Here is a 24,364-nt window from a genome sequence, read left to right as displayed (position 1 = left end):
CAGTGTTGGTACACAAGACTGAAATCTCTCATAGTACATCTCAAGATAAAATGTCTTCTAGAGACGATCCAGCTAAATTCTGTCCAGTCCACAACAAACCCCACCCTTTAAGGAAATGTCGAGGCTTCAGATTGAAAACAATCGACGACCGAAAAGCATATCTAAAAGAGCGAGGGATCTGCTTCAGGTGCTGCTCATCATCATCACACTTCGCTCGTGATTGCAAAGTCATTCTAAAGTGTGATGAATGCAACAGTGACAGTCACAACTCAGCTCTGCATCCTGGTCCACCCTCATGGACACCAAAAACCCAAAGTCATTCATTACAGCATGGCGGGGAGGATGCAGGAGAAATTCCAACGACACAAGAAGTGAGCTCCCTTTGCACTGAAGTTTGTCACGGCCTATCCACAAAATCTTGTTCCAAAATCTGCCTCGTCAATGTGTTCCCCGAAGGTCATCCTGAGAATGCGGTAAAGATGTATGCTATGCTTGACGATCAGAGCAACAGATCTCTAGCCAGATCAAGATTTTTTGACATATTCAACATCAATAGCATAGCATCGCCTTACAGCTTAAAGACATGTGCAGGGTTGATTGAGTGTTCAGGAAGAAAAGCAAATGGCTATCGGATTGAAGCAGCAAACGGTGGAATTAGTTTTGCTCTTCCAACACTAATTGAATGTGATGAAATACCCAACAACCGCGACGAAATTCCGACACCCGAAGCCGCTCTCCATCAACCTCACCTCAAGCATATTGCATCTGAAATTCCAGCTCTGGATCCTGAAGCCCACATCCTCCTACTGCTCGGACGAGACATGCTCAGAGTTCACAAAGTGAGGAAACAAATTAATGGCCCAAACAACACACCATTTGGTCAAAAACTGGACCTAGGATGGGTTTTGGTTGGGGAAGTATGCTTAGGAGACGTGCACAAGCCCAGTGTTTCCAGTTTCAAGACAAACATCCTAGAAAATGAAAGACCCTCACTGTTTATTCCTTGTACGAGTCACGTACACATTAAAGAAAAGATCACCAGCAACTTAACAGCTCTGCATACAGCTCATGACTTTGAAACCCACTGGAACATGAACAAAGTAAATCTTGGCCAGACTCTATTTATAAGATCAGAGAATGACAATAAGTCTGCACTCTCCATCGAGGATGAAGTCTTTCTAAAGATTATGGAGAAAGACGCTTTCCAGGATAATTCCCACAGTTGGGTGGCCCCTCTCCCCTTTAGGTCTCCCCGGCCCGTGCTTTCCATCAACCGAGAACAAGCTTTAAGCCGCCTCTCTTCCTTGCGACGTACACTAGAGAGGAAGCCAGATATGAAAGAACAGTTTGCAACCTTCATGCAAAAACTATTCGACAGTGACCATGCAGAACTTGCAGCTCCACTACCAAAGGGAAAAGAATGCTGGTACTTACCACTATTCGGAGTCTATCATCCCAAAAAACCTGATCAGATCAGGGTAGTATTTGACTCCAGCGCACAGCATGAAGGCATCTCTCTCAATAATGTACTCCTCACTGGACCAGACCTTAATAACAGCCTCATTGGTGTCTTGATGCGTTTCAGGAAAGAGTGTGTAGCAGTGATGGCAGACATACAACAAATGTTTCACTGTTTTGTTGTGAGAGAAGATCATAGAGACTACCTACGCTTCCTATGGTACCGCGATAATGACCTTAACAAGGACATTGTTGAATACAGGATGAAAGTCCACGTGTTTGGCAACAGCCCTTCCCCGGCAGTAGCAATTTACTGCCTAAGACGATCAGCAGAGAAGGGTGCGCCGCAACACGGTCCTGACACCAGACACTTTGTGGAACGTGGATTCTATGTGGATGATGCATTAATTTCCTTGCCAACTGAACAGGAAGCGATAGACCTACTGAAGAGGACACAAGCATCCCTCTCTGAATCAAACCTGCGGCTGCACAAAATTGTATCCAACAGTCTTCGTGTACTAAAAGCATTCCCAACTGAAGATCATGCAAAAGAAATCCAAGACCTCAATCTCAGCGGAACAACTATGCCTACACAACGCAGCCTTGGTCTGAATTGGGAAACTGCGACTGACACATTTACGTTTAAAGTATCAGTCAACGACAAACCATTCACACGCCGTGGTGTCCTATCCATAATCAACAGTCTCTTCGATCCTCTCGGTCTTGTGGCTCCTGTCACTATACAGGGGAGGTTTTTACTCAGAGAGCTATCCATTGAAGAAATAGACTGGGATGAACCACTGCCACAAGAGAAACGTGGTGAGTGGGAAACATGGAGACATTCATTGAAAGACTTGCAAAACCTTCACATTCCTCGTCCTTACACACCCAACTCTCATTCAGAAGCAAATCACAAAGAAATCTGTGTTTTCTCTGATGCGTCGACAAAAGCCATCGGAGCTGTAGCTTATCTCAGGGCAGTAGATGGAGATGGACAGATCAGCATTGGCTTCGTCTTAGGGAAAGCAAAATTGACGCCAAAAAACCAGCCTACCATACCCCGATTAGAGCTTTGTGCAGCAGTCTTAGCAGTGGAGGTAGCAGAACTCATTGTTCAAGAGATTGACTTCAAACCGGATGCTATTACCTTCTACTGCAGGGGTCTTCAACGTTTTTTGGGTCGGGGACCCCTTAGATGAGAGAGGCATGGAGCAGGGACCCCCTGATACTAAATGTGTAAAACTGATATTTAAGTAATCAGTAAGGTACGAGAGGCTGCCTTTTCGTATTAGGCGCAACGCAAAGTGGAGTAAAGTACAACTATTGACCAATCAGAATCAAGGACTGGAACTGTTTTATAAATACTGGAACTGTTTTATAAATAGAAACAAACCATATTGTCACACAGCCATACTATATTAAGACAGTACAATTACACTATTATGCTGTTGTTGTACATGCATTTTTTTTTGTTAAATAAGATTTAGTTTTTATATTAATATAATAATAATATAAATATGAATATAATAATAGTATAATATTATTTTAAGGTATTTGCAGTGTAATAGATTTTCATTTTACTGTGAATTTACCTGAACCTGGGCTTTCAGTTTATAAAGATGACTGATCATGGTGAATGGCACAAATACTCTCTATTCTGGTGGGGATAGAGGTTGTGCTACTTTATAATTCAGAGGTTTGTTGCCTTTCTCGTGTATCGTCATTGTCACGAGTTTGAGTAACGCAGGGTTTATTTTCTGCATAGCTTCATATCAGACTCAGGAGAAATCATGCATTGAGTCCGCGCGCATCTCGAGTCTTTGGGGCAACTTTTTGAGAGGCGGATTTCAACCTGACTATGAATCTTGCACAAAGCACCATCACGGTGCGCGTTTCATTCATTTTTAAATGCGAGTGATAGTTTTGTCAAAGTTTATAATGCAAACGCGATGTGGTGTCATTTGCCTGTTGAGTTAGCGCTTTAAATCTGAACCGCGTGAAACAGCCGTCCAAGTTCAGAAATATAACTTAGATGAGACATGTTGCACTGATTCTAAAATAACTTTCTGAAAGAAAGACACACATGCCTATAAAATGTACCTGTTTTATGATGCCTTTTCTGTCACTACTGCTGCTTCCTGAGTGTACATTATAATCTTCAGATATTTTATTTTGGTCCGCTTGCTAAACTGAACGCGCGCCTTTGCGGCCACGCACGTGCACAACTTAAAGGGGACATGTAACTTTTTTTGTACATATATTTTACGTTTTTAGCAAAATATAGCTTGTGGTCAAACATCATTTGGCGGACCCCCTGCAGTTCCGTCGCGGACCCCCTGGGGGCCGCGGACCCCCGGTTGAAGACCCATGTTCTACTGTGATAGCAAAATTGTACTCGGCTATATCTATAACGAAACTAAACGTTTCTACGTGTATGTCCACAACAGAGTACAGAGAATCAGACAATTTTCAGAACCAAAGCAGTGGCGATACATACCCACAGAGCACAATCCTGCTGACATTGCTTCCAGGTCCATCCATGCATCTCAACTCGTGAAATCTAACTGGTTTACAGGTCCGGCATTCTTGCATAAGCCACATGAAGATGACTTCATTATGACAGACAATTTTGCACTTGTGGACCCAGATTCAGATACAGAAATCAGGCCAATTGTGACAGCTTGTATCACAGGAATGAAGGATAAACAACTCACCTCGGACAGATTTCAGAGATTCTCCTCTTGGAAATCATTACAAAGAGCCATTGCATCGCTTATCCATGTAGCTTGCTCTTTTAGATCTTCCAATGAATCCAACACATGCAGCGGTTGGCACCTTTGTTCACAAGCACACACTGTAAGTGAGCTGTTAAAAGCCAAGAATGTGATAATCCACTCTGTGCAAAAGGAGTCGTTCAGCAAGGACATAGAAACACTCTCTAAGGGAGGAAACATAAGCAGCAAAGTTCCAATCTCAAAGCTGAATCCTTTCTTAGATGAAGATGGCCTACTCCGAGTCGGAGGCAGATTAAAACTTGCAGATGTAAGCTACCCTGAAAAAAACCCAGTCATCTTACCTGGCAAGCATCACGTTTCTAAGTTACTCATAAAGCACTACCATGAACGTGTGGAGCACCAAGGCCGCATATTCACAGAGGGGGCTATTCGTGCCGCTGGTTTATGGCTTATTGGAGGCAAGAGATGTATAAGCAGTATTCTTCATGCATGTGTAACTTGCCGTAAACTTCGTGGTAAACTAGAAATGCAGAAAATGTCAGATTTGCCACCAGAACGACTTAGTGTGTCACCACCCTTTACTTACACTGGCTTAGATGTCTTTGGCCCTTGGACAGTGGTAGCTCGCCGCACAAGAGGAGGTCAAGCTCTCAGTAAACGCTGGGCAGTACTTTTTACCTGCATGAGCACCCGTGCGGTTCACATTGAAGTCATTATGTCTATGGACTCTTCAAGTTGTATTAATGCACTTCGCAGGTTTTTCGCGATCCGTGGCCCTGCAAAACAACTGCAATCTGACTGTGGAACCAACTTCATTGGTGCTTGCAACGAGCTTGAATTCCACAAAGTAGTTCAAGAAACAAAAGTGCAAAGATACATCAATAACGAAGGATGCACATGGGCTTTCAACCCACCAAACTACTCCCATATGGGAGGCGCATGGGAGAGAATGATTGGACTGGCTCGTAGAATTCTTGACTCAATGCTGATGCGGGAAGGACAATCCAACCTCTCTGATGAAGTGCTTTGTACACTTATGGCGGAAGTGGCAGCCATTATCAACAGTAGACCTCTAGTACCTGTTTGTATGGATGCAGACTCACCCTTGATACTTACCCCATCGATGCTCTTAACACAAAAAGCAGGTTCTCCGCCTCCGGCAGGAAACTTCTCCGAAAAGGACATCTACAAACGCCAATGGCGGCAAGTACAGAGCCTAGCCAACCAATTCTGGTGTCGCTGGAAACAGGAATATCTGCAAACACTGCAAGTTCGTCACAAATGGCAGGATCCATACCCAAACATCCGGGAAGGTGACATAGTACTACTAAAGGACAATCAAGTAGCTCGAAATGAATGGCCTATGGCACTTGTCACAAGTGTTTTCCCTGGTCAAGATGGAAAGGTTCGAAAAGTTGAACTTAAAGTGACTAAAGAAGGGTCCAGCAAAACTTTCTTGAGGCCTATATCTGAAGTCATTCTCCTGCTCAGAAAATAAGAAAACAGTTGGTTATAGATGACATCTTTATAGATGTCAGGCGGGGAGTGTTATGTTCATTGGAACAAGTGTTTTCAGTTTCTTAATCGGGACTTTAATTTTGAAAATTACCTGACTAAGCAAGGGAGCAGCCATTTTAGTTTCAGTTTGCTCAACTCTCTCAGACAGTAAGCTCCATGTGACTGCTGCTTAAGTTTTCTTTAATGTTTATGCCTTCGAAAGCATTGTCAGTAAGTAATTTTTGTAAAATGTGTAAATTGAGGATATTTTCTTTATTTTCTATGCTATATTGGTAATAATTAAGTGTTGTTTTATACACCAATTGCTTAACTGGTAACGCTGCTCTGTTAGCCTGTATATTGTGTATATATTTTACATTCTGTTTACTAAAAGCACTTTATTTGTGTATTGTTTTTGATAGTTTCATTCTCCTTTGAAGCATATTGGAGTAAACATCAGGAGTTTATTTTGAAAACTACACCCTGACTCCAGTCTTTATTTAAAGGGAGTTTGGCTTGCTGCTAAATTGTGTTCACGCATATGGAAACACACAAGGAGAGCAGTACAGACTAAAATAAGACTAAAACTAAATGGTGTGTTATTCAAAAGACTAAGACTAAATCAGAATTTGATGCCAAAATTAACACTGCAAGAAAGGCACATGTTACCTGCTTTTGGATGTGGATTCCTGCTTTTTCAGTTAACAGTCAAGTAAGACAGTCCTGTAAAGTAATATTACCAAACCATTGAGATACATTGAGATCTATTCTGAACTTCCAAAACCACATTTTAGATGCTGTGCAGTGTGCAATGAGTTTTGTAATGGTTGGTCCACTTATGCCGTCCAATACGCAAAGTCGCATTACTTTTTTATGCGTTTTTATCATAGTTCAGGCACAGATTTTCTTATTGAATATTAAATTGAGCTGACTATGCTTTATTATGTTAAGTTTTTATGCAAATTCTTTTTTATTTGTTCACATCTTGGTGTTTCCATCCAGTGTTTTTTATTATCTTAAAAATGCATATAAAAATAGGTGGATGGAAACATAGCTAGTGACATGTTCCATGTATATGAATCCACGTTTACAAGCGTCACCCTCGGCTTGCAGACTTCTGTCTGTGTTTCTGGTGTTGGAGACTTCCTGCACATGGTTTGCAGTGTTTCCCACAGGATATTGAGAGACTTGTGGCGGTGATGACGTTACACGCTAATTTGCATATATGTGCGTCATCACGCATTTGCGTTTGATCGAGTGTTGGCACCTGAAATAAGTTTCACTTCTACTCTTTGGTCTGTCACATTATATTGCATTTTAACACAACTGAATGCAATTTTTACATATTATCAATTCTGTTGTCAGACATAAAATGAGTAGACTATAAAATAGTTACTAAACACGACCCAGTAACACCTCCGTGTTTAACCCAACTGCTGCTAAAATTCTGATTTATAAATGCGACATCGTCTGACAAAATCACCATACATTTAAACTGAAGCCTTACTGCTGTTGCTGTTCTCATCAATGTCTTGTTATGAGCCCTTTTTTATTTTGAATGTGAGTTTTATTGTCGTGTATAGTGCAGACAATTCGGTGCAAATTCCGAAATATGAGAGAATACACAGTAACTGTTACACAAAGTTACTACAAAACACGTGCGTAGGCATACCGCATTATAGAGAGGGAGAGAACGTGTGTGTGTGTGTGGGAAACACTAATGCTAACTTTTCATCAAGTCATGATTAACTCGATCAGCCGTCTTCTCTGTTGCCATTTACGCGAAAAAGAATCACAGATTTTACTGACAAACTATACGAAGGAACGGACATTGAAAACACTGCCACGTTTTTTCACTGTTATGTGAGAGAGATGCGCGCGCTGCACTCAACATAAGAGAAAGGGAGGGGGTGCGCTGGGCGCTTGCAACAATGAATTGAGAAGTTTTTAAACCGTAAAATATAAATGTAAATGGGAATCATGAAAAATCTATTTTTGGCAGCCAGTGTTGATTTCGTAGCGGTCCGCCACGAGTAAATCAATGTATGGGAAACACTGCTTTGTTAGTTTGTTCGAGTATTGTTATTATAATCTCACTTATAAATACCGTAAAACTTCAAATAATAGCCCGGGCTTTTATTTTCCCAAACCTATCATCACACCAGGCGTCTAAAAGAGACAGGCGCCTATAAGAGACAGGCTTTTAATTTAATTGTTCCAGCATGACAGCAGGAGGTTACCACATATTAAGTTTTATTTTTAATTTGAATGTGTTTAACAAATTAGTTTGTGTAATAACAACAGTCTTAAATTATTGGCAGTATAAATAAAGCAAACAATGATATGTTTTTTTATTGGTTGTTGCGTGAAATCTTACCCAGATACAACAGTGCTATTTTCTGATTGGCTATTGTGTAGCCTCTTTCTTTTTTTTGTATTGGCTCGCTCGACTAGAACTCTAGGGAAGACGGGCTTGATAGAGAGAGAGAGCAGTGTGGCCAGATACATTTTAGGCGCTGCAGCATATTAAATATGATAAATAGTGTTTCCGCGTGAGAAATACAATGTGTGGCGGGAGTGCATGCATGACAAAAGACTGAAAGCCCGGCTATTATCAGCGGCCCCAAAACACTACCGGCCCACCGGGAAAAGTCCTGACTCTCCAGATTGCCACTTCGCTACTGTCATCATCACCTCAATCCTGGCGACGAAGCTTGTTGTGTTGTCATAGTAATGAGTAAAGGAACGACTGCGTCTGTCACGTGACATCTACCAGTAAGCAAAAAAAACTTTAGCGTGTTCAATCTGCACCATAGAACTGTCTTAAACAGACTATCTGACGGGTTTTAGAAGATTCAATGCAACCCGAAACTAAAAAACAGACCAGGCCTTTATTTGAGACAGGCGTTTATTTACCCAAACCTGTCGTCACACCAGGCGTCTAAAAGAGACAGGCGTCTATTTGGTACTCGGCTATTATTTGAAGTTTTACGGTAATTTAATTATTTACTGTATTTACTAAATTACTTTGAGTTTAAAGCGAGTTTTAAAAAACATTTTTACCTACTTTAGTCACCAAATAGTACATTAAAGTGGTAATAATGTATAACACATCAAAAACATGACAATGACACCTAATGACAAATAAAAATCTAATGTTCTTTTAAAGTTTTTTTGTTAATGGATCATAGGGATTGGCTGAGTTTAAGTAGGTTTAAGAAATGGCTGGCATATGCTGTAAAACTATAACATTTCAAAAAGCTCCTTATTCGGGTAAAATTGTTGTAAAGTGCATTTTATTTTCTTGCTGATATAAAGTTTAATATGGCATCAAAGCCAAACAGATTTAACACATTCTCTTGTTTGAGGTTGCTTACAAATCTGTGATTTCTACAGATTATGTTGTAATAAATGGGGTCTAACGCAATCCTCTTTGCCCTGTGGGTCCCCTGTGTTTGCAAAACAGCACTTTTATCTGATAGCTGTAATTTAATCTTGAGCATGGAGATATTTAGCAGCCTTATGCTGATGAGCCTTCAGACAGCTTTTGTTAGACACAGTAGATAAGATGTGACCTTTTAAACTTAAAGATTATGATCCACAATAGTATAGGTTCTATACTATGCTTATTATGCTATCTAGTGTATATATTTTAGAAGCGTACTGTAGTGTGGTAAACACTTCATGTTTATAACAACACTAAAACATTTCATAGTTTCTGGTTAAAATAAATTATGATTTATATGCAGACAATGTATTGCCACTAACTTTAACACGTGTTCTGACCCCTTTTGCTATGCGGGGAAAGTTCCGACCCTTGAGTTCAAGTGTTCAATGGTTCACAATTTCTTTTAGGATTGAAAAAGTGCATCACTCTTAGGTCTGCGACGTGTACTACCTCTTGCGGCATTTTGGAGCGTGAACCGACTACATGCATTTTATATCATAAATGCTATAACACAGAAGTATGTGATTTGTGACGTACCCAAGGACTGTATTTTTTGTACTTTGTCCACCTCTTTCATTGTAGGCAGTGCAGAAACGGCAGGAAGTGTGGAATGTCTCAGAGCTGGGCTGTCTGTGGGCATCTATTTTTAGATGTTGACATGACACTAATTTTACATTTTGCTCAAGATTTTGACTGTGTAAACTCACACCATCCTGCTGGTTGGCAAATGCAAGTGAAAATTATTTAAACGCTCTATAAACTTGATGCTGCATATATCCCTTTATGAGAAATATCCCTTTATGGTTTTCCAACAGAAACCACACACATTCCTTGATCCATAGTCACACCTTTCTTGTGTTTTTTTTAACCTGTTAAGGCAGTGAGTGAAGGCCACCCTGTATGTAGGATAAAAATGCTTTTATTTATGGTTTTGTTAATATGGATTGTTTTAACAGCAAAAATTTATGGCCTTTTTACACAGTGTAATATAAGTCTCAGGTGTGCCCAGAATGTGTCTGTGAGGTTTCAACTCAAAATACCCCACAGATCATTTATTATAGCATGTCCAAAATGCCCCTATTTTACAAACAGACAATAGTCCCTTACACAAATACAGTCTTTAATGGTAATTTACTGGTAAATTGCAGTTAACAGGTCATGTGTGAACAGAACCTTTCTGGTAAATCAGTGCTGCCAATTTACCAGTAAGAGAGGTTGTAAGATTACCAGTAATTTACCGGTTAGCGCTATGTGTGAACAAAAAATATAGATTTACCACGTGAGGAGGAACCGTAAGGTTGGCAACAGATTTGCATACTACGAGATGATTGGACGGGTACTCTCATGTAAACACACACAGAGCGTATTCAGAACCATACATTAGCAGTTTTATGCATTGTTTTTTTTTACCAAACTATATTTGAAATGCGTGCTCAATCAAACACGGTGCATAGCGGTGCACGTGTGTGCCGAACCGTGAGAGGATAACGGGACGATTTGATTCTTTACCGAGAACCGTTACACCCCTAGTTTTTTTACACACACCATTTGTGTGGAGCTCATTTAGCTCTTTCTGTCCACAAATAGCATGGTGACAACAGACATCATGTGTCATGTTTGTTAGTCCACCTGCTTATAATGTGTGTTTACTGTGTCTCTCTTCTTTTATTGGTCACTACCCTTAATTTTAGTTTTAGACTGTCAGATTTTACAATGCAGTAAAAATATTTCAGGAGTGTCTGTGGTCAAAGCCAACCTAGAAGTATGAAACCACAGCCAATACAACATACAGGAGAGGATTAAAGGATTAGTCCATTTTCTTAAAAAAAATCCAGATAATTTACTCACCACCATGTCATGCAAAATGTTGATGTCTTTCTTTGTTCAGTCGAGAAGAAATTATGTTTTTTGAGGAAAACATTCCAGGATTTTCCTCATTTTAAAGGGATAGTTCACTTTAAAATGACAATTCTGCCATCATTTACTCACCCTCATGTTGTTCTAAACCTGTATGAATTTTCATTTTTCATAGACTTCCATAGTAGGAATAAAAAAATGACAGAATTTAATGGGTACCTTCAACTGTATAATTACCATCATTTATCAAATATTTTCTTAGTCATTTATCACAATACTTCCAAAATATTTTTTTCCTACTATGGAAGTCAATGGTCACTTACTGCTGTATGTTTACCATCATTTCTCAAAATATCTTCTTTTGTGTTCATAAGAAAAAAGAAATTCATACAGGTTTAAAACAACATGAGGTAAATGATGACATGATTTTCATTTTAAAGTGAACTATCCCTTTAATGCACCCCAACACGTAACAGTTTTAATGCAGTTTAAAATTGCAGTTCAACGGAGCTTCAAAAGACTCTAAACGATCCCAAACGAGGCATAAGGGTCTTATCTAGCGAAACGAGTGTCATTTTTGACATGAAAAATAAAAAATATGCACTTTTAAACCACAACTTCTCGTCTATCTCCAGGCATGTGACGTGCTAGCGTGGTCTTACGCAATACATCATCACGTCAAGAGGTCACGGAGGACTTATGCAAAATTACGCTCCAGTGTTTACAAGTGTGGTTAAGGGGACCGTTCGATGTTGTTTTATGTCCAATGATACTAATTAATGTTTCAGTTTTTTGTTTAAAATGGTCTGCAAATGTGCGTTTCATATATGTAACACGTGACCTTTCCATGGCATTACACAATTACGTGAGGTCGCGCTGGCGCGTCACAGGACCAGAGCTAGACGAGAAGTTGTGGTTTAAAAGTGCATATTTTTTTATTTTCCTTGTCAAAAATGACAATTGTTTCGCTAGATAAGACCCTTATGCCTCTTTGGGATCGTTTAGAGTCTTTTGAAACTCTGTTAAAACTGCAATTTTAAACCGCATTAAAAGTGTTACGTGTTGGTGTTCATTAAAGTCCATTAAAATTAGAAAAATCCTGGAATGTTTTCCTCAAAAAACATAATTTCTTCTCGACTAAACAAAGAAAGACATAAACATTTTGGATGACATGGTGATGAGTAAATTTTCTGCGTTTTTTTTTTTCAAATGGACTAATCCTTTAACAATTTTTAGAATTTAACAAAGTACAAATATGTAATATTACGTAACCCTGTGAAATCCAGGCTAATCCATCTAACAAAGTTTGATGTTATTCATTGATTTTAATCTTTGACATGACCTTATTGAGTCAATATTAAAGATATCAAGGTTACATTTTCACAAAAATTAGAAATAAGAAAAAAAAAGTAAAGTGTTTTTTTTATATAACTATAGCCAATGTAGCTAACCAGTCAATGTAAGACAGAATGAAGAATAGAGCAAGTTTGCTTCATCCAGTTGCCTGTAGCATAGCTATTTTATTGTGAAGATCCTCAGAGGTGTTTTTGTGTCTGACGGCTGTGTAATTTTAGACTCTTAAATGAGAGTGTATGTGGATTATTCTTGGAGCTCACACTGTCTTCTCATTTGTCCATTCAGTGTCACAGGTTGACAATCCCCCGCGTTCACATACAGTGAAGTCAGCATTTAACTGCTCCTTGTACCAGACAAGCCGGTCTCCCTTTTCGTGACAGTGCTGTTGAGTTCTTGCTATGGTCAGCGTAGCAAGTTGGCATGCTTAACAAGCAAGTAATTGTTGCCACGCAAATACGGTCGAAGAGGTTTTGTCAGTCCTGTTGATTGAATGTTGTTTAGCTAAATGAAGAATAAAAACCTTTTGTATGTTTTGAGTATGTAAATCATAATTTATCCAGTTATCTACTAGGTAAACTAACTGTGCAAGATGTTATTTATTATTGCTGAAAAGAATTCAGGAAATGTCTACTTAACTCTATTTTTATCTCTTTACTGGCAAGCCTGTATAAAGTACACTACCGTCATATACACACAAGCTATTGAACCTTTTATTATGTAGCTGGTTTAGTTTGTTCGTTAGTATAACAGAAACATGCTTGGAAAGTGTAAGCAGTTTTTAAAGGGTCTACTGTTTGTCTAGTGTTTAAAGAACGCACTGAGAGAAGTAAGACTGCGTGTGTGCTGCGTGATTGGTTGAGACTGTTAGCCTATCGCAGGCTGGGCTAAGTTTACACCAATAGTGGAATTTTTTTCCCCTTATGGAGTGAAGGTTGAGAAAGCGCTCAGTGAGCGAGCGGAGGCTGACTGCAGCTTGTTCTAGTTACAAAACTTAATGTCGGCCTGTGAGGGAACATGCGCCGCTGTATGAACTCTGCTGTTTGAGTTGGGGTAAGTGACGCTTGAACAATGAGGGATTATGTTGTTTAAATCTTTCAGTTAAATCTATTTGAAGTCTTCAGGAGTCACATTTTGACAGAGTATTACATGGGCAAGTAAACTTTAATGCCTTTTTAATATTTCTCTTTAATAAGATAAATTTTTAATAGTTTGCATGCTTAATTTACTCTGTCTGCTCTGGAAATGATCTGAAAGTGTCTCGGCTTCCAGAGAGTTAATCCGTCCGTGAGGCAGGAATTCTCTCTCTGCTGTGGAATTTGGACTGTGATTTAAGATGTATTGATGGATGTTCCTTGGCGTCTGGTTTAAAAGAAACCATTTGAATTTTGCACCTCTGACGAGGCATTTCTCGTCTGCTAGGCAGTGAAAGAGTGAATTGTTTACAGTGTTGCCAATCGCATTGAACCAAATAGACCTTTGGTTAGAAGGAAATATTTGTTCTCCATGTTTCCCTTTAACCCCACCCCCCACCTCCCCTCCCCTTGTAAATACTCAGCAAACACATGGAGTTTGTTTTGTCATGATGTTACATTGAATGCATGATTGGGGACAATTAATATTATGGATAGATGAAAAATTAGCTAAGAGTTGGTAGATAACATTTTGGCTGATCTCTGAAAATCTTAGCTATTTGTGATGGAATTTCTAACACTCACACTCTTTGGCTTTCCTAATGTGATGATCACATTTTGGGTCACATCACAGTTGTTTACTATAGCTTTGCATAGAATTTTAAAAAATATGGACACAAAAATCCTGTCAAAGTTCTTAAACTTTTTATAAATTTGTGAATTTGGAGAATCATGTGTCATCCTGGCTGTAAAAACCCAGCTAAAGTTATTTTGGTGACATATTTTTCTTTATAAAATCATCCTATGTAAAAATATATATCCTTGATATCTTAAATATTGACTGAGCAAGTCTAGGCTCAAGATTGAAAGGAGAGTGAAATCAAACTTTGATGCTCCAAATGTCATAATTAGATTACAGGATGCGTTGATTTAATTCTAACCATTTAATGATTCCCATCATCTGTTGTTTCAACAGAAAAAGACGACGATGAGAAGGACCCATACTGTTTGGAAACCCCATATGGTTATCAACTAGACTTGGACTTTCTGAAGTATGTGGATGATATTGAGAGGGGCAACACCATCAAGAAGCTAAACATTCAGCGAAAGCCAAAGGTAGTCAGGTCGGTGCCACCACCACCACAGAGCAGTTGCAGTGGCCAGACTGAGTGGACTTCGACCGACTCCTTGTCCTCTTCCAACAGCGATGAGAGTAAACAGTCACCCGTCTACTACACACCCCGGAACCAGGTAGCCCCGCCTGGCCATACTGCCGAAGTCCATGAAGCTCAACAAGCCTTCGTGAACGTCCCTGAGACCAAGCAGCTACTGCCACCGCCATCTCCCCGCCTTCTTCGCCATAACCCCCAGGTGGAGAAAACACTAATGGAGACTCGAAGACGTCTGGAGCAGGAGCGCCTCCTGATGCAGCCACCAGCTAGTGAGCCTCCACGTAGGCGACTGGCCAGCTTTGGAGGGATGGGCTCTTCCAGCTCCCTGTCCTCTTACAGTGGCTCATATGGGCCAGGCCAGTTTTCACCCAGCTCTCACTCTTTGCAACCTAATGGACATCTAGGCAATGGCGAATATAACCTCTACTTAACATCCTCCATGGGCAGTTCAATCCGCTATAGCCCTCTCAGCTCAGGCGTGACCACACCAGTGAGCAATGTTAGTCCCCTGCACCTCCAGCACATTCGAGAACAGATGGTTGTGGCCCTAAAGCGCCTTAAAGAACTTGAGGAGCAAGTAAAGGCCATTCCAATCCTTCAGGTCAAGATCTCAGTCTTGCAAGAAGAGAAGAGGCAACTGGTGTCCCAAATGAAGAACTCAAAGCTTGCTGGACAGGGTTTGGGTGGGGGTTTCAGAAAGCGTTCCTACAGCGTCGGCTGTGCTGATCAGTATGAACCACTGACCCAGCTTCAGACAGGCTCTGAGCTCCACATTGATGAGTTCGAGAACACAGAGCAGAGCTCTCAAAGGCTACAAGAGTTTAGACAACTGACAGCTGAGGTGGAGGCTTTAGAGAGGAAGATCCAGGACAATAGTGAGGATTTGATTCACAGCTCACACCAGACCGAGCAAAAAACTATCCAAAATGCCCAGCAGTGGAGTCGTGCGAGCAAGTCTATTGGTGTTGGAACTGATGAGAACATGAACAATGTGGTGGTCTATCGTAAGTCACCTGAGAGGAGTAGAGATGTGGCTGTGGGGACTGAGCAGGAGGTCAAGAGCACTGGAGTCGGGGTGACTGAAGCCATGCTAGGCATGAGCAGTGAAGTAGAAGCCGAGATTGAGATGCAACACCAGACCATTGAAGCTCTCAAAGAAAAGATCTACAGATTGGAGGTTCAGCTTAAGGAGACCACCCACCAAATGGAAATGGGAAAACTGAAGCTTCAGCTTCAAGTGGCTGGATCGAGAAAAAAAGCAGATAAAGGTTTGATGGCAAGGCCAGAAATGTACAGCACTTCAGTGGAAGCCAGAGTGTCTACACAGAGCCAAGGCGTGGGCAATCATGTTGAGTTTAGTGACGCCTGCACTAATAATGTTCCACAAATGAATGCAGTAGGCATTACATGCAGACCAGATGCAAGGAATGTTGCTTTGGGTCCAGAGTTGCCAATGGATCGGTGGATCGTACAAGAACGTGTTGAGGTTAAAGAGCAATGTGTTGGCAGGCAGGTTGTGATGTGCAACCAGAGTGTGGGAGTGGAATTGAATGTATGTGAAATGGGGGTAAACACGGAGTTAACTGCTGAAGGTTTAGGACTTTGCAAAACAGAGGCTGAACAGGCCAAGGAGTTCAGGTCTATTGGATGTGGAGATTGTTCGGTGGATGTAATAGTCAAGCCCATTACGGAGGTGGTAACTCGGAGTATAGCAACTGATGAAGTACACAAAACTGACCTGGGAATCATGGTCCTACCTATGTGTGCATCTCAGTACACGAACACTGTAGTAATTGAGAAAACAAACAAGTTAACTAATACAGAAAAGATATTCCTTACTGATTCCTGCACGACCACTGAATCATATTCAAAAGACAAACAAATAAGCACAGTGCCAATAGAGACTCGTACCATTGCCATTGGTGATGGTCTTGTAAAAGATGCGCCGACCACATTAAAAACACGTTCCATTTCAGTAGGTACAACATCGGAAGAGGGTGTGCTTGACAGGATGTTATCATGCAGAACTAAGGAGACTGGCGTTGGTCACACAAGCGTACATGAAAATTTCTTAGTTGGGCTAAAGACGAGGAACATTGCCTGTGGCCCTTTTCAGACTCCTGCAGAGACCCAAGTACCCAAGAGTGTTTCCGTTGCATCCGCGTCATCAGCAGAGCCCCTTCAGCCACAGGCTATGTCCGGTGTTGGACTTGATCATTACATAGAGAGGGTCCAAAAGCTTTTGCAGGAACAGCAGACATTGCTTGCCCAGAATTACAGTGAGCTGGCAGATGCATTTGGTCCACCTCAACAATACCAGTTTAGCTCCATCAACAGTGAGCTAGTTACTACGCTATCATCCATCAATTCTGTTATGAAGTATGGAAGTGTTGAAGAGCTCCGCAGCATGGACCTTCTGAGGCAGCAGGAGGACTCAGGAGGCAATGCCTTGAAAGGTTAGTCATGTTTTCGATGATCCTATATGCTAAACTGAGCAGACTTTTCAAATCATAAAAAATTTAATTGCATACAGGTAGAGGGACAGATATGTTGAATGTTTACTATAAATATGGTACTGCAATATTCCAGGTTGCTATATTTACAAACCACATGTCTGTTCCCGCTGGGTATGGTAAAGGGATAGGGACAGGACACTGGTTGCACTGTGGGTTTGTGACTATAATGATGTCGGATACAAGCTGACCCTGAAAAAATGCATGGGGGCTTTGGATATAATCCAAAAGTGAGGTCATCTCTTTTGGAAAGCAGCAGCTTGTGCTAAATGACCAGTTGTCGTCTTTGCCGATGCTGATTCATAAGTCCACAGGGTTATGTAATAGACAGAAGCTTTGTTTAAAGAATTATAGCTGCCTGAAATTTATTCATAGAAACATGAAAGTATGCATGGATTTGATGGTTAATATTTTAAGAATAATAATAATGAGTATAAACTTATTTAAATATCTGTATCCATTTCCCAGTGTAGGAGCTGGGAATATGTTTCACTTATTCATTTAGTAACACATCCTACTGTTATTTGCTAATTATCTGTAATATAAAGGTATGATATTTTTAAAAAAGCATTTAGGTTTATATTAAGCATCAACTTGTCAGTTAACTCCTAAAAGGGATCCCATGTGTTTTTTTAGATTTTCCATTAAATAAAAGTTCCTATGGAATGTTATGAAGTTTAAAGTAACTTTTACTGATACTCTGTAGGTGTGAAAGACTTTATACATGCACTTCAGGTGAATGTGGCAGATGGTCATTCAAACCTGCTGCCAAGATTTTAGTGTTTCCATATTTGCTATAAATCTATTTGGCTCTAGAATAAGCTCCTCTATAAACAATTCCCCATATTAGACACTTTTATTAACTGCTTGCAATTTTGAATAGGGTTCAGATTCATACATATTTGCACATTATAACTTAATCAGAAACAATACCATGCTGTTTTTGTCTTGCGCACCCAAAAAACATTTATCAGAATCATATAGACATTGATTGGTTCATTTAAAAAGCCAAACATTCTGACACTCCACATCTAGAATATACATTTTAATAGTTAACTTAAAAATAAAAAAACTGCATGTAATAAATAAAACTGCATGTAAGTGCAAACATTATTATTATTATTATTATTATTATTATTATTATTATTATTATTATTATTATTATTATTATGTGCCTCGATGCTGACTAGGAGGTGGGGATGTCAAGGATGTTTATTTTAAAGGGATAGTTCACTTTAAAATGAAAATTCTGTCATTTACTTATCCTCATGTTGTTCTAAATCTGTATGATTGTTTTTTTCTGATGAACACAAAACAAGATATTTTGATAAATGATGGTAAACACACAGCAGATAGTGACCATTGACTTCCATAGTACAGTAGGAATAAAACATATGATGGAATTTAATGGGTACCGTCAACTGTGTGCTTACCATCATTTATAAAAATATTTTCTTCACCATTTATCACAATACTTCTAAAATATTTTTTTCCTACTATGGAAGTCAATGTACACTATATGCTGTGTGTTTACCATCATTTCTCAAAATATCTTCTTTTGTGTTCATCAGAAAAAAGAAATTCATACAGGTTTAAAATAACATTAGGATGAGTAAATGATGACAGAATTTTCATTTTAAAGTGAACTATCCCTTTAAGATTATATTCCAAGATCTTATTCCCTCCTACCATGCTAAAATTTTGTTAAATAGCAACATGTTTTATTGGTGTAATAAAAAAGAATACCGTATCATTATAAATGTATTGTTCGGTCTCCTGTCCTCCCAGAAACACAGGAGTTTAGTGAAGTCAGTTCCCACTTAAGTAGTGTAAAGACTGAGACTACACGGATACAAAGTGCGTGTACAGAAGATTCACAGAGTACCGCTGCACAGAAGAGCCGCATGGATCAGCAGATGTCCACAGCATTGCATGGTATGTCCAGTTCTGCCATCTATTACGTTTACAGAAGCATGCATACATAGAGTGTCCCTTTAAAAGCAATAAAACAGTAATATATAGTACCAAGTGGGGTTTGCTAGACTTTTCAAATGCCAGTTTTGCAGTAATGACATTAACTATGGACACCTTTAATTAAAGGCAGAGTCCATGATCTCTGAAAGCCAATGTTGACATTTGAAATCACCTAAACAAACACGACTCTACCCCAATAGAATCTGGACCTTTTTTGATAGACCCGCCCCACACATACGCAACCCAGGCAACGATGTTGGTTAGTAGACACGCCCCTTACTGCTGTTTGGCTACAAGTGTGTTTCGGTAGTCGACCTGACTTTTTTTTCCAAAGTGTTTTTCAAAAATCACGCACCCCGCCTTTAATGTTTGACAAGAAGAAAACCAAATAATTGATTTTATGTTAAACAATTTATCTGTCGCTTTATTATTTTAAAATAATTTTGTGAAATTTGTTTGCCAAAAAGTTTGCTTTTTTAAGTAATAAATTCTTTAAAAATATTGCATGCAGTTTTAAAGTCTGCTTAGTGCTTCTAAACTGCATGCATTGGCCAAATTGACTATGAATGGCCAAAGTTAACTCTTTAATTAAGTTTTATAGAGTATAGTTGTTCAAAAGCAGTGGTTCTTAAACTGCCCCCCCCCCTTTTGTGGGGCACGATATTATGCCAGAGGGTCCCAGACAGTTTTATTACATTTTATAAGATATATTAATTTATCATAAATTCTGTGTAATTAAACCTCAGAAAAAAAGGCTACAAGCCAACTGCACAACATTGTATCATTTTATATGTTTTTTTGTTTAGTTTAATTTGAATTTTTATGTTATGAATTTTCTTTTTGGGGGCACAAAGGGGGATGCACCATTATACAATGGGGGCGCAAGCCAAAAAGTTTAAGAACCACTGTTAGCAGAGGGTTAGGGCTAACCGTACAACGACACATGCTATGTCAACTACCTAGTATCAGTTGTAGCTCATACTCAAAAGATCCATAAGAGGGTTATATTGTTGTTTATTATCATTTTTAGTTTTAAGCTATTACATAAGAAGTACATTTTTCATTTTGAACTTCCCTTGACAGATGGCATTTTTCCATGAAACAGCCATTGTGTGACTGTCTTAAGAGAACATGTAACAGATAACTGGCTGCAAGGCACATAGTTACGGCTCTCACCTGTCAAAATAAGGAAAGCGTGGATAATGACTGCATTTACCACATACTCCTTTAAAGCGTCAGAGAGTGTGTCCATCTGAGGGGCATGTTCTGGCAGTTCTCAGAACTGTTCTTTTTCAGTCTCTGTGGAGAGGGGCGTCGATCGTCTCTGGTATTTGGCAGAGCGAAGCCTGTACTTAACATGTTTGGCATAGCTTTAGGCTGTGGGATGAGCTTATTTTGCTTCACATCGTTTTGAAAGACTTAAATTTGACTTTTAAGAACTCACGGTTCTGGATGTACTTGGTTTGCTTTCTACTTGTCTATCAGATTTAAATACAGTACTTGTAGCCAGCTGTAGCTTATGGGCTTGATTAGCTGTGTCATGGTTGCAGCTAATTCGTTTCCTACAACAGCAATAACTCTGTAATTCGTAATGAATCATGAAGTCAGCTCTGTGTCGCTTGCAGTTTTGGGTGTGCTCACTTGACATTTGCTGTCATCACTCGGAGAAAGAATTGCTTACAGATACACTTGGTTTTTTTTAAGAGAGAAATCTAAATCCAAAAAGTACATGAACACTGTGTGTAGGCTTCAATACACTGAAAAAAATGATTCATTGAATTTAATCAATCCTTTAAGGCAAGTGGTTGCAATCAATCCATTCAAGCTACATTTAAACAAAAAAGATTATTAAAGTAAAATAAAATATAAAACTTTTGTTTAAATGTAGCTTAAATATATTGATTGCAACCACTTACCTTAAAAAATTGATTAAATTCAATGAATAATTTTTTTCAGTGAACATCTGACCTCTGCAGTCTGATAATGTCGGCAAATTCCCATCATTTTAAATGTTTGCTTTAAAATGTACAAACTTTGAGTTAAATTAAATGTACCTATTTGAGAACACATTAAAACTCAAAATGTAATTTTTTCCCCAAAAACCATATTTAATCAATAAATAATATCAAACACATTTATTCCGCACTATTTCTATATTACAGAGTAATGATTATATATTTGTAACATTTATCATACTAACTCCAGATTAGAGTATGAATTTTAAAAGGATTCACACCAAACAATAAAATGTTGTGCAATAGAGAGCTGCAGGGATGATGTTTTTTGTAGGCCAATCCTGGAAGTTAGTGGGACACCGATTCCCTCACTTAAAGGCCCATTAATTTTTCCCATAGACAAATTAGGATTATCACAAAAAATAAGCTTTATGTTTTACAAAAGTTTATGACACTTACTGTGGATTCACACCAGATGCGAGTTCAACGATTTGCGCCAGTAGATTACATACAAAGCCAATGCAAAGACGCGATCAGACGCGACCTCGCGTTAGCAATGCAAATCACGTGATATGGGTGGTGCGTTTGACACAAAAACACGCGCTATTCACCTCAAACGCGCCTTCGCGCAAGTTGAAAATATTCAACTCAAGTGAAAAATTCGCATGACACAAAGTTAAATCACGCGAGTAATCTAGAGCGAGCAACGCGATGCTATGCGTTTGGTGTGTACATAGCATTACACGTTTTGTCCAACAAGATCTTCACAGATGACCACAAATTTTATGGATTTTGAAGTCTAAATGCGTTTACTAGATGATAAAAAATCTAAATTCTTGTGTTCATCTGTGAAATATTATTATTGTTGTACAAAACATGCACGTGTTATAAACTTTTGTTAAGCACAGAGCATTTTTTTTTGCGTCAATCCAAATGTCAATGGGAAACACATATGGGCTTTTTAGTGAGTGAACCAGTGTCCCCGCTAACTTCTGGGGTTGGCCTACAAAAATGTCATCTCTGCGGCACTCTATATAATAATGTTTTAAACATGTTTTAAGTAAACTTTTATTGTACTGATATGATTTTAAAGGGGACATATCATGAAAATCAGACTTTTTCCATGTTTAAGTGCTATAATTGGGTCCCCGGTGCTTCTATCAACCTAAACTGTGAAAAAGATCAACCCAGTAACTTAGTTTTGGTAAATCATTCTCTGCAAGCATGTGAAAAAATAGCTTATTAAAATTTAGCTCCCCTTGTGATGTCAGAAGGGGATAATAACGCCTCTTAATCTGCACTATCCAACCACGGCACTGACATTTAGTGCAGAGATCAGCTCATTTACATTTAAATGATTTACACCCAAAGTTGCTCACACCTACAAAGTGCCAATTTTAACACGTTATAGTAAATTATCTGTGCTGTATTTTAAGCTAAAACTTTACATTTGTACTCTGGCGACACAAAAGATTTATTTCACATCTTAAAAAATCCTTGTGAAATGTCCCCTTTAAGCGTTTGTACAAATGGACCCAGACTTTTGAAACCTTTCTGTACGTATATAAAGGTTCATGTAGATCCATTTCTCTTTTCTACCAGGCAGTCAAAGCACCCTGAAGTCCATAATGAAGAAGGACGGCCATCAGGGACCTAACGGAACTAAAAAGAACTTACAGTTTGTTGGCGTGAACGGAGGGTAGGTTCTCTTTTTCACAAATACAGCATGATTTAACAAGACCTTTCTCATAGAACTGATGTAAACAGTAGCGCTTGGTCTCCTCGCTCATGTCCATTTCAAGGTATGAGACAACATCAAGCGATGACTCCAGCTCAGAAGACAGCAGCTCTTCTGGGTCAGAGGACGAAGGAGACGAGATGGACCAGATGGGGAACGTGAGAGAGAGGAGGAAAGAGGACTTCAGAAATAAAGAAGCAGTGGATGAAGACAGGGACATGGAAGATTTAGGCAAAGAGAAACGGCAGAGGCAAGTAGTTCCAGTAAATCTAAGCCTATAATCACTTGTTGGATCTAGATCTGAGTTCTGCAACCGTTTAACATCAGATAGATAGAAAAACACGCAATAAAACCAACGTTTTTAACTCTCTGCTAGATGTTTTCCAGCATGCATCTGGGTTACTTTTGCAAATTATTTATTTATTAAATTATTTATTAAGTATGTGGCATTTTTTTAATGACTTTATGATTAGTGTGTCATTGTGTTGTGGAATGTTGCAAATTTCTATCATACTGTATTAACATTGGTGTGGCTTTTGTTTCCCCAGATATGATTTGAATGAGAAGATGCTTTCCGCATGCAACATGTTTAAAACCCACCTCAGTGACCCCAAGGCTTTATCTAGTAAAGATGTGGTAAGTGAAGTGGGATAGTTACTTCAAGCAGGAATGTTTACACACAAACATGTGATTTAAGCAAATTAGGGACTCTGATGTTCCTTCATGCTCTGCTTCACCATCCCGAAACAGAAAAGGATATTGGCCCTACTGTATGTGGTTAACATGGTGTACAGGAATGTTGGATCAATTCCATCATTTTTGCAATGCCCCTTAAAAGAGGGTCTGAAATACATCCAGCTGTGCAACGGTGCAGTTATTGTTAGTTCTTTAATTTATTTTTATTTATATAGCGCTTTTCACAATCGTTTATTGTTTCAAATCATTGGTTTTTTTAATTGGCTAAGAATCTGTTTTTTTTTACTTTTATCTGAGTTTCCGTTCCATGTTAGAAAAGGTTTGGTTCCAAAGCGCAATAAATCCATTTTGACTTATTTGGGTAAAAACGTGTTTTCTATACCAAGAAAGTGACAAGATGAAAACCACTATTTCACATAGCATCTTTAGGTTATAATAACATTAAAAATTCAAATCCATCATTTGATTTTCAATGATTTATTATAAAAACTGATTATTTTTTTCCGCAAAATGCAATAAATCCGTGATTTTTGTTTAAAAATGCTATAAATCTATTGAATCAATATATAAATGTGCATTCATCTTTGCCATGTTATATTCATTAAGTTGACTAGTGGTCTACACTGATTAAAAAAAAATAAACATTAATGGCATTAATCAAAACACTTACTTTGTCATATTAAGAACATTTTCATTGATGCCGTCATCCTTGGGACATCGTCGCTGAACTTTTATGACAGCGATCAGCTGTAAAATGTTTTGGTCCTGCTCGATTTTTGTTGAATTTGCATAATAATGGAAAGTTTTTCATAAGATCCCCTGGGGTCAATGTGTT

At 38.9% G+C, this 24,364-nt stretch overlaps 1 protein-coding gene across 4 annotated transcripts in view; it reads left to right on the top strand.

The window, feature by feature from the left end:
* kank1a (KN motif and ankyrin repeat domains 1a) overlaps window positions 1-24,364 on the top strand; it is a 76,671-nt gene that overhangs the window by 45,280 nt on the left and 7,027 nt on the right. For 3 of the 4 annotated variants that reach the window (XM_073860851.1, XM_073860853.1, XM_073860852.1), the window contains 5 exons: window positions 14,458-17,109; window positions 18,955-19,101; window positions 22,698-22,794; window positions 22,898-23,083; window positions 23,382-23,469. In XM_073860851.1, coding sequence (XP_073716952.1) covers window positions 14,458-17,109; window positions 18,955-19,101; window positions 22,698-22,794; window positions 22,898-23,083; window positions 23,382-23,469 — 3,170 coding nt within the window. The remainder of the gene's footprint in view (window positions 1-14,457; window positions 17,110-18,954; window positions 19,102-22,697; window positions 22,795-22,897; window positions 23,084-23,381; window positions 23,470-24,364) is intronic. The other variant, XM_073860854.1, reaches the window with a different exon arrangement.

Source organism: Misgurnus anguillicaudatus, chromosome 22, assembly GCF_027580225.2.
Source record: "Misgurnus anguillicaudatus chromosome 22, ASM2758022v2, whole genome shotgun sequence".
NCBI lineage: Eukaryota > Metazoa > Chordata > Actinopteri > Cypriniformes > Cobitidae > Misgurnus > Misgurnus anguillicaudatus.
The sequence above is the reverse complement of the archived record's forward strand: the minus strand, read 5'-3'. Positions and strand labels throughout refer to the sequence as shown.